Consider the following 12061-nt stretch of genomic DNA (forward strand, 5'->3'; position numbering starts at 1 on the left):
ACTGCTGGAAAAAAATACCCCCAGAAATTCTGTGATTTATGTGACACCAAATTGTTTGCCTGATCTTTTATCTATGGGTGGTAGCCTGCAGGCCATTCAATCAGTGTCCAAACCAGTTTTGGTCTTTTATGATGTCCATGGCACACCCTTAAAAAGGGAAATTAGGGATGGATAATAAATGCTGGCCTAGCCAGCAACACCCACATCCCATGAATGAGTAAAACCACTTCTGGCAGGCATACATGGATTGCATTCAGCAGCATGAGCATGGGCAGTTTTCCCACTATAAAATCAATGGCACTGAAGCCAATCTAAGCAATACAGCTACTGTAGCATGAGATCAGCTAACTCAGCACAAACTGGACATCAAACCTGGATTCCTGACGTGTACAGCTCATTAAATAAACACGCTGAGCCATTGGGAGGTGGTCTAGATGGCAACACATCTTTCACAAAGGAACAAGAATTAAAACCTGATCTCAGCACAAAATCAACAACTTGACAAAAGATGAGAAGGGCATTAAAACAATGGGCACAAGAGCATCTAACACAAACCAAAAAGTAACTTTTGACCAACTTTAGTGCTGAATGATATAGTTACAGGGCACAGACAACTTCAATATATGGTTGGATAACTGATGTGAAAAGAATGTATTGTACATAAAATAAACTCAGCAAATGGTAGTACTGCCAAGAAAGTCAGTTGATAATATCTGTTTTATAAAGCTTTGCAATTAAGATCTGAACAAAGTTTAAAAACTCAGCTTCTCTATTGAAAGAATTGCATGCAGCTGCTGTGGTGAATTTTGGAATTCATAAGAATGTCCACTGCTCAGAATTTTCTTTTGCAAATTATCACCCTCCCCCAAAGATTTGAACTTTTAAAAAGTCATTCATGGGGTGTGGGCATCATTGACCAAGGCTGGCATTTATTGCCCATCCCAAATTACCCTTCAGAAAGCTGTGGTGAGCCATCTTCTTGACATGCTGCAGCTTATGAGGAAAGTACTGCCAAAGTGCTTTAGGGAGGGAGTACCAGGATTTTGAACCAACAGTTATCATTGAATGGCAATATATTTCCAAGTCAGGACGATATTTAACTGGAAGGGGAATTTGAAGGTGGCAGTGTTCCCACATGCCTGCTCCCCTAGTCCTTCTAGGCAGTAAATTGAGAGTATAGGAGGTTCATTTGAAAAAAATCATGGTGACTTGCTGCAGTTTATTTTATAGGTGGCACACAGCACTGCCACTGTGCAGTGGTGGATGGAGTGAATGTTAAAGGTGGTGGATGGGGTGCCAATCAAGCGGGCTGCCTTGTGCTGGATGGTGTCAAACTTTTGTGTGTTGTTGGAGCTGCATTCATCCAGGCAAGTGGAAAGTATTCCATCACACTCTTGACCTGTGCCTTGTAGAGTCAGGAGGCAAGAGTTACTCACAGCAGAATTTCTAGCCTCAAGCCTGCCCTGTTGCCATTGTACATATGTGGCTAGTCCAGTTATGTTTCTGATCAGTGGTGGGGGAATTCAGCAATGGTATTGCTATTGAATGCCAAGGGGAGGTAGTTAGATTCTTGGTTTTTAGAGATGGTCATTGCTGGACATTTGCCACTTTTCAGCCCATGCCTAAATGTTGTCCAGGTCTTGCTGCAAGCAGGAATGGACAGTGTCATTAACTGAGGGTTTTTGAATGAAACTGAACATTTTGCAATCAGTGAAGATCCCACGAACATTTTGACCTTAATAACAGAGGGAAGGTCATCAATAAAGCAGCTGCAGATTAGTGAGCCGAGGATATCACCCTGAGGAACTCCTGCAGTGATGTCCTGGGCCTGAGGTAATCAGCTTCCACAACCCTCTGCCTTTGTGCTAGGTATGATTCCAGCCAATGCAGAGCCTTCTGCTGATTCCCACTGACTTCAATTTTTCTGGGATGCCTTAATACCACACTTGGTCAAATGCTCCTTTGATGTCAAGGGCAGTCACTCACTTCACTCTAGAATTCAGCTCTTGTCCATGCTTAGGAAAAAAGTGGTGATGAGATATGGAACAAATGGTCCTGACAGAACCCAAGCTGAGCATTGGTGAGTGCTACTTAATGACATTGTCAACAACACATTCATGAATTTGCTGATGATCGAGAGTTGACTGATGAGGTGGTAATTGGCTAGATTCGATTGACCTGCTTTTCATAGACAGGACATACCTGGGTAATTTGCCACATTTTTGGGTTGATGCCAGTGTTTCAGCTGTACTGGAGAGGCTTGGCTCGAGGCACACTTGTTCTGGAGCACAAGTCTTCAGTGCAAAAGCCAGGATGTTGTCAGGGTGCATAACCCTTGCTGTAGTCAGTGCACTCCACCATTTTTTGATACCTCTGGAACCATACCCACCAACACGTGGTGACAGCAGCCTTGATAAATAAATTACTGCAGATGCTGGAACTCTGAAATAAAAACAGAAAATGCTGGAAAAACTCAGCAGGTCTGGCTGCATCTGTGGAGAGAAGCACAGTTAATGTTCTGAAATGTTAATTCTGTTTCTCTCTCCACAGATGCTGTCAGACCTGCTGAGACTTTCCAGCATTTTCTGCTTTAATTTGTATCAGCAGCCTTGCCCAGGTGACTGTCTTTTTTCTGTCAATCCACAATTAAGTGGCTGCAAGCTATTAAATTTCAGAATATCACACCCAATCAAAATCGTATCTACACTGGACAATAACACATCATAGCACATATAGACAACAGTGAATTAGAAAGTGCGTACCACAGGAGCAAGTGCGATAAACATTACACACATGCCTTTAGTTCCTAATCGTTTGTCTATAATAAGTCAATTACTGGTTTAAGGTTTTAAAATTTTGATTTCCCCAATGGCTGAAATGGTAATTGCATTGCTGAGCTTGAAAATGAACCACATAATCCATGAAGGGTCCAGCTTTAATCTCCAGTGTTCAAGTTGCAGATCTCAGGCAGGGCTCTACAAAGGCCCTCAGTTCAGAAGTTGCAAAAGAAAATCAAGCCAGAGTTCCCTTTTTTTACTAACCATCCAATGACACCTGCAGGAAATGGTACATGAAGATGAAGAGATATGGCCCAGTCAAAAGCTGACCTGTACACAAGAGGAATAGAAAACTGGATGAGATACCAATAGGACAGTGGTGCAGTGAAACATTGCTTCATACCAAGAGGAAAAAGATTAAAATCCCCAAGCAGAAAATGAAAAAAGCTTTAAAGAACTGAACGAGTTTATCAATGTCCACATTTCAGGAAAGTTGACAGAGGAGCAGCCTGTTTGGCCACCTTGTCCACTACAATCAATGCAGAGACACGCAGGATTGTTTGGAGATAGAAAGATTGGAACCTTATCCTATGAAATATAAATGTATTTTTCTTCACAAATTTATTCCAACAAAACAAACTATTTTAAGACTGAAGCTACAATGAATAAGAATTCAATCAAATGCAACTCCAGGAACAAAACAAAAACAACGCACACCCAAGACACAAGGGAATTCTCTCACAAATGCAGACTGAAAAAAGCCCAAACTGAAAATAATTTTGCACATACTGAACATATTTTGGAATACAAAAAAAATTTGATTTCTCGTAACTTGTGGTCTTATAACAATAAAAAGATGTTGTGGTTGTAGTCAGCCGCAGCACTACAGGAACAAAATGGGTCCAGTTCTTCAATTTATTGCAAATGGTTTACTTTGGTCAGTCAGATGTCCACCCACCACATGTGGAAAGTCATCACCATGTTACGAATCTCCAAGCCAAGCTTGGAGGTAACTAACCAGCCTGTCTAATGTTTCACCCCTGTACAGATACAACCAAGAATGTAAAAAAGGGAGGTGCAGTTTGGCAGAGCCAAGGAAGCCCAAGTGTGAAGGGTGCAGTTGTAGTTTTACCAGCTATGATCTCAGTCTACCAACACAGGTCAATAGTAAACATGTTACTTATGCATAAAGGACCAGTTGAATCATTGTAGTATTGGTTAGCAGGATAATCTGGAGCCAAGTGGAAAGAACTCCAGTTTTCTTTGACAGTCCATTGCCGAGCTTTGATTCGTGAAGGCAACTGGCTGCAGTAACACCCTGAAGCACTGCACTGCCCAACTCATGTTACCATACTGAGTCTGCAAAAGGTCAACTTGATTTTGAACTTCCATCACCCACTCCGACACCTTAGAATATCCTGGAGCCCAAAAGGAACCCCACTTACTTCTTGTTTCCCATCTCCAAGAAGGACAGCCCACCAAGTAGCTTGTCAACAGCCAGTAAATGCGAGTTTAACCCTCATTGAACACAAGAGTATCAGGAGCTCCTCACAAATAGTACATGAGCAGCACAACTACCTATAAAATAGGAATAGATTGCCAAAATTCTCCCACCCACAGCATGGACACCACTATTCCACTGAACAGCGATTCTAGCCAACAGACACAAATTGCAGCAGCTGCTGCTTATCCAGAGGTAGTTGACCCCAATAGGGCAAAACCCACAAGGAAAGGTATTCACTAGTTTATACAAAGTTCCTCCTCATCACAAACTATTACCACCAGACTGGGAACCAATCTTTTGGGGCCCAATAATCTCATGTAGAGCAATCTTTTCTGTCTTATGCCATTTCCATATTGGAGCTGTTTCAGTTTGGAGCTCAGATGACCACAGTGTCAGTCAGCTCTTTCTGTTTACAAAACTAAATCCACTCACTTATTCCAATAGCAGACTCATAAGCCCAGTTTTCTTTAGAGTATACAAGTCTGCTTAATTTAGCAATAAAAATAGCACAGGACAGTCCCTCAGACACCAAATAAAAACAGCAGCAGTATCAAAGCAGGTTCAGCAGGTGCGAAAGTCTAAGATCACAAGGTGTCAAGATACAAAAAAATTGTAGTAGTTGTAATAAGACCAAAAGACGTAGGAACAGAAGTAGGCCATTTGGCCCCTTGAGTCTGCTCCACTATTCAATGAGATCATGGCTGATCTGATAATCTTCAACTACACTTGCCTGCCTTTTTCCCGTAACCCTTGATTCCCTTACTGATTAAAAATCTGTCTGTCCATCTCAGCCTTGAATATATTTAACAACCCAACCTCTACAGCCTTCTGCGGTAAAGAATTCGACAGATTGACTACCCTCAGAAGAAATTTCTCCTCATCTCTGTTTTAAGTGGGTGCCCCCTTACTCTGAGTTTATGCCCTCTGGTCATATCTTTCAGCATCTATCCTGTCAAGCCCCCTAAGAATCTAATGTGTTAATAAAGTCACCTCTCATTCTTCTAAACTCCAATGAATAAAAGGCCAAACCTACTCAAGTTCTCCTCATAAGAAAATCCCTCCATTCCCAAGATAAACCTAGTGAACCTTCTCTGGACTGCCTCCAATGCCAGTATATCTTTCCTTAGATAAGGGGGCCAAAACTGTTCACAGTATTCTAGGTGCAGTCTGACTAGTGCCTTTTATAGTTTAGCAAGAATTCCTTATTTTTATACTCCATTCCCTTTGAAATAAAGGCCAAAATTCCACTTACCATACGTATTAACTGTTGAACTTGTATGCTAGCTTTTTGGAATTCATGCACAAGGACCCCCAAATCCCTCTGTGCTGCAGTTTTCTTCAGCTTTTCTCCAATTAAATAATATTCAGTTCCTCTATTCTTCCTGCCAAAGAGCATAAACTCACACTTACCCACATTATATTCCATCTTCCACGTTTTTGCCCACTCACTTAACATGTCTATATCCCCCGTAGACTCTTTTGTGTCATCCTCACCACTTGCCTTCTCACCTATTTTTGTGTCATCTGCAAACTTGGCAATAGTACATTCATTTCCCTCATCCAAGTCATTAACATATATTGTAAATAATTGTGGCCCCAGCACTGATCCCTGTGGCACTCCACTAGTTACAGGTTGCCATCCTGAAAATGCAATCCCCCCCCACCCCGCACACCCCCCAACCCCCCTCCCCCGCTCCTTATCCCAACTCTCTGTCTTCTATCAGTTAGCCAGTCCTCTATCCATGCTAATATACTGCCTCCAACAAAATGGGATCTTATCTTATTAAGTAGCCTTATGTGTGGTACTTTATCGAACACATTTTGGGAATCCAAATATATTACATCTACTGGTTCCCCTTTATCTAGCTTGTTGCCTCCTCACAGAATTCTACTAAATTTGTCAGGCATGATTTCCCGTTCATGAAGCCATGCTGACCCTGCTTGATTAGATTATGCATTTCTAAATGCTCTGCTATTACATCCTTTATAATAGACTCCAATATTTTCCCAATGACAGATGTTAAGCTAACTGGCCTATAGTTACCTGTTTTTTTTGTCTCCTTCCCTTTTTGAATAAGGGCATTACATTGGCAGTTTTCTAATCCTCTGGGACTTTTCCAGAATCTAAGGATTCTTGGAAGATTACTACCAGTGTATCCATTATCTGTGTAGCTATTTCCTTTAATATCCGAGGATGCAACCCATCAGGTCCAGGGGACTTATCAGCCTTTAGTCCCATTAGTTTCCCTAGTATTTTTTCTCTATTGACTTATTGTATTTATTTCCTCCCCCACCTTTTGCTCCATGATTACTTAGTATTTTTGGAATGCTTTTAGTGTCTTCTAATGTGAAGACTGATGCAAAGTATTTATCCAACTCCTCTGCCATTTCCTGGTTCCCCATTATTATTTCCCCAGCCTCATTTTCTAAGGGACCTATATTGACTTTGGCCTCTCTTCCTTTTTATATATTTAAAGAAGCTCCAACTGTCTGTTTTTATATTACTTGCTAATTTATCCTCAAAGTTTATTTGCACCCTCTTTATTACTTTTTTGGTTATCTTCTATTGGTTTTTAAATCTTTCCCAATCCTCTGTCTTACCACTAATCTTTGCCACATAGTATCAGAGTGAAAGAAAAAGCATACAATCTTTTAACTTCCTTGGTTAACCATGGTTGGTTCATCTCCTTCCTACAATCCTTCTTCCTCACTGGGAAGCATCTTTGTTGCGAGTCATGAACTATTTTCTTAAATGTCCGCCATTGTTCATCAACCATCTTTTCTACTAAACTCCTTTCCCATTCCACTTCATCCAACTCTGGCCTCATTCCTTTGTAATTACCCTTATTTAAGTTTAGCACCTGTTTCCAAACAAAGTTTCTCACTCTCAAACTGAATGCTAATTGCACCATGTTATGGTCACTGTTTCCAAGGGGATCTTTTACTCTGAGATAATTTATTAAACCTGCCTCATTACCAGATCCAAAATAGCCTGATCCCTGGTTGGATCCACAACATATTGTTCTAGGAAACTGTCCAAAATACACTATTAATTCTTGCTCATTGCTACCTCACCAATTTGATTTTCCCAATCTACATGGAGATTAAAGTCACCCATGATTAATATACTGCCTTTTTACATGCCCTCATTATTTCCTGATTTCTCTGTCCGACAGCATTGCTACTGTTCGGGTGCCTATAGACTACTCCCATCAATGTCTTCTTCCTCTTGTTTTTTTTTTACCTCCACCGATATGGATTCTACATCTTCCAATCCAAGTTAATTTCTTGCTATCGTACTTATTCCATCTCGTACTAACAAAGCTATCGCAACACCCTTTCCTTCCTGCCTGTCCTTTCAAAATGTCACATTTCCCTAAATATTTAGTTCCCAGCTTTGATCTCCTTGTAACTATGTCTCTGTAATGACTATAAGATCAAACCCATTAATCTCTATTTGTGCCATTAATTTATTTGTGTTCCAAACACTACTTGCATTTAAGAGCCATTAATTGTGCCTTTTTACCATTTTTTCCCCCTTTGACCCTAGTTGCTGTGGTTTTTTTAAATGTTTGTCCACTCTGTCCCTTCCTGTCACACTCTGGGTATCACTATCTAAGTAGCTGCCCTGCAATGCCACCATATCCTTTTGCTTTGTAAGCCTACTTATCCTGTCTCCAGAACCTTCCCCCCTCCCCTCCTCCGTATTTAGTTTAAAGCCCTCTCTACAGCCCTAGTTATTCGATTCGCCAGGACATTGGTCCCTGCATGGTTCAAGTGAAGGCCATCCCACCAGAACAGCTCCCTTCTACCCCAGTACTGATGCCAGTGCCCCATGAACTGAAACCCATTCCTCCCACACCAATCTTTGAACCATGCATTTAACTCCTTGACTTTATTTACCCTATGCCAGTTTTCCCATGGTTCAGGTAGTAATCCAGAGATTATTACCTTGGAGGTTCTGCTTTTTAATTTAGCTCCTAATTGTTCAAATTCCTATCGATGTCATTGGTACATGGTTTAAATAAAATAAGTGCTGCATTTCAGTAGAGACCTGACTTGTTTCCTGCCTTTCAAAATTCATTTCAATGACTATTAAGTTCAAGTGAATAGCAACAGTATCAAAATTTTATTGAGGCACCTCAGAGTGGAACATGCTGTGTAGGGAAAAAGTTGAATTCTATTACATTTTCTGTAATTTTTAAATTTAAAAGGCTTTGCCCTCAGGCTGTATGCCTGACATGGAAAGTATATTGTAAATATCACGAGTATTACAATTGTATAGGAGGTATCTAAGAGTGGAGCCTGCTGTATGGAGGAAAGTTTAATTTTATTGAACTCCAATTTTCAAGTTGAAATGTTTTGTAATGTACTTTTACAAATTATCAATTAGGTATATTTATGGGGAAAAAATCGAAACAACCTGACATGGATCTGAATGAGGATTCAGAGCTGCTTGACCCTCAGGCTGGTGAATAGGTTAATATATGAATAATATTCCCCTCATGGGGGAAGACAAGAGGTCACCTAGCACCTAGATTTGTGTCTCAACAAGAAAAAGCACTTCCAGGTGAGAAAAAACCATTAGTTCCTTTTTTTTGCAGATAATATTTCGGGAATACTCTGGACTTCCCTTCCCATTTAATTTAATGTAGCATTGTCTTCACATATTGTCAAAAAAAGGTAACAAATACTTCCGTTTGTTTAGAAACGCTGCATTACTCCAACAGGCGCCACTCATTTTACGTTGGAAAGTGGGAGAGGGATATTACTGAACGTGGGTCGTTTCCTTAATCTTTAAAGTAGAAATCCTAACAAAAGTCAGGGATTTTCTGATCGGATCGCTGGCCTTTTTTTGTGCGGGAAAAGTATTCCTTCCACCATTAATCCGCCCGTTTTGCAATATCGAGCATGGGTGGAGCCTCAATTGTAACCGGTGCCCTCTTTGTGCTTTTCAGTCTCCACTCCATCATTATCCCGATCAATCGGTGCGCTGGAGGAATGGCTCAGTCAGTCACCTGCCACAGGAATGCTCTGCATTTAATCCCCAAGAGAGAGTGGGCAGAAATTACCCCTGAGTTATCTGTAGCTTTCCCCGGGGGAAACGTCGCTGCGGAATTAATCCCAAGGCTGTGATAACCCCGGGGGCGCTGCCATCAACCGATTAAGGGGCAGCAGAGAGAGAGAGTTTAGGAAAGAAATTGCCATACAACCTTCTACCAATCCCACGTTCTAGGTCTGTCCGATCCTTATTGAGAGTCTCCCCTCCTACTTCCCCAACCCTTTGAAACTCCACACAAAACACCCTCGCCTCTGCTCGGTCATAAAGTTCATAATCTTGCCTCGATCGCAATTGAGAGCGGAGAGGTGGAGCCAGAAAGTTCAGAAACTCGACAGGGGTGAGAACAAAAGAAAAAGTTTTGGAACTATAGGGGGGTTGTTTAAAAGTTCAATATGAAAATAAAACATTCAGACTTAAAGCGTAGTTAGTTATTTAAATATATTTACTGATCATGTGCTTTATAAACTTACACAGATCTCTTATAAAGAAAGATCAGCACAATCCATTCGTGCCGATTTCAGCCCTTTTCACGATAGAGGCGCAACCAAAAAAAAATTCAGCTGGAGCCGCACCACAGCCACCAGCCCTCAAAGAACAATTGTTTTATTCTGCAGTTTTTTCTTTTGAAAGATGCGCCTCTAAAGACAAATGTATGAAATTTACAAAATTGCAATTTCCTCTTCACCGATGTCCTATCGCCATGCTTCACTTTCCCTTTTTTGTAAAAAAAAAGGAAGTTGTTACTGAAAGTAGGCCAAAAGTTTTCTTCCACTTTACGCACTAGACTGAACCGCTACAAAGAGCCCATGCAGTTCTTCTCTCCCCAAGTACAATGGCAGGACTAATTAGATCATAGTACGTTGCTACCGATACTGTAATAAATAGCTAACAAAAGAAAACGCAAGTACAAGCCACTTACCGATCAAACCTCCCACCAGAAAGGAAATTACTTGGAAAACCAGCAAAATCCCTCCAACAATGCAGAGCTTCTTCGTGCTCATATTTTCTATAATTGCGCCTGCCATCTTTTATTATCTTGTTTTCACTCTTTTCAGCCCGTAACAGTAACTAATTGAATTAGAGTCAATTTAATCAAAGCAAGGATCTTGTCGCAGCTCCAGTATCGGAAGCTGTGATTCTGCAAACGGGCTCCCTCACACTCACACTCTCTCTCTCTTCCTTCAAGCTTTTTTTAAAGGGGCGCTGTGGGAAACCGACAACACACACATACAAAAAAATCAATCACATGACTTGCCAGATTCCCAGATCCTGTTTAGCCGACTGCTACAGTATCTTAACAACCACATACTAATGCGGTGATTAATAACTTTCAATTTATTGCCAATTTAAAGGGCCACCTCCTTGCAAAGTTAAGGACGTGGTCAAATGTGCCGTACGTGCGTAGAAGTGATGCTGACAGACACTTTAACTACTAATGTTGTGAATCAGAAGATCAGCGAGGGGTTCCTGTTCCTAATCTCTCTGCAGAGATTTCTGCTGTAAAATGCACATTTGATGGCATTGCTTGAGGGTAGAGGGAGCAAGTTACCAATCCTCACAGTTGAATAACCTGCCCTCACGCAGTAAGGTGTCGCATAATCAAAGGGCAGTCACCTAGAGAAAAATTGCAAACATTTGAAATTAAGGCAATACTTTCAGGAGAAGAGAGAAAAAAATGATGGAAACATAGCTTAAAAAAAAACTCTTTGTTTACCCTGCCTTTTAGCAGTACCCGTGACTGTTAGTAGAAGATAAATTATTTCAATCCCCGGACATTACTGCAGGAGTTCCCCAGGATAGTGTCCTAGGCCTGACCATCTTCAGCTGCTTCATCAATGACCTTCCTTGACCTTCCAATGACCATCATAAGGTCAGAAGTGGGGATGTTCGCTGATGATTGCCCAATGTTCAGCAGCATTCACAACTCCTCAGATACTGAAGCAGTACATGTCCAAATGCTGCAATGTCCAGGCTTGGGCTGATAAGTAACATTTGTGTCACACAAGTGGCAGACAATGATTTTCTCCAACAAGAGAATCTAACCATCTCCCCTTGACATTCAGTAGCATTACCATTACTGACTCCCCACTATCAACATCCTGATGAGTTGTCATTGACCAGAAACTGAACTAGACTAGCCATATAACGCACCACCTGACTCCCCAAAGCCTGTCCGCCATCTGCAAAGCACAAGTCGGGAGTGTGATGAAATGCTCTCCACTTGTTTGGGTGAGTGCAGCTCCAACAACACTCAACACCTTCCAGGACAAAGCAGCCCGCTTGATTGACACCCCATCCACCACCATCAGCATTCACTCCCTCCACTATCAATGCTTACTAACCAATGTGTATCATATTCAAGATACATTGCAGCAGCTCACTAAGGTTGCTTTGACAGCACCTTCCAAACCCACAACCACTACCACCTAGAAGGACAAGGGCAGCAGATGCATGGGAACACCACCACCTACATGTTCCCCTCCAAGTCACTCGCCATCCTGACTTGGAAATATATCGCCATTCCTTCACTATCCCTGGGTCAAAATCCTAGGACTCTGTCCCTAACAGCACTGTGGGTGTACCTACACCACATGGACTGCAGCGGTTCAAGAAGGTAGCTCACCGCCACCTTCTCAAGGGCAATTAGGGATGGGCAATAAATGCTGACCCAGCCAGTGAAGCCCACATCCTGTGAATGAAAGAAAAAAAGGTAATTTA

The 12061-nt window shown here is 41.5% G+C and overlaps 1 protein-coding gene across 3 annotated transcripts in view; it reads right to left on the reverse strand.

Moving 5' to 3' along the window:
• The window catches only part of wls (Wnt ligand secretion mediator), a 74708-nt gene extending 64144 nt beyond the window's left edge, over nucleotides 1-10564 (reverse strand). For all 3 annotated transcript variants that reach the window (XM_041208225.1, XM_041208227.1, XM_041208226.1), the window contains exon 1: nucleotides 10263-10564. In XM_041208225.1, the coding sequence (XP_041064159.1) occupies nucleotides 10263-10368 (106 nt within the window). In that variant the 5' untranslated portion in view covers nucleotides 10369-10564. The remainder of the gene's footprint in view (nucleotides 1-10262) is intronic.
• Between the last annotated feature and the right edge of the window lie 1497 nt (nucleotides 10565-12061).

The sequence above is a fragment of the Carcharodon carcharias genome, chromosome 16, assembly GCF_017639515.1.
Source record: "Carcharodon carcharias isolate sCarCar2 chromosome 16, sCarCar2.pri, whole genome shotgun sequence".
NCBI classification, from domain to species: domain Eukaryota; kingdom Metazoa; phylum Chordata; class Chondrichthyes; order Lamniformes; family Lamnidae; genus Carcharodon; species Carcharodon carcharias.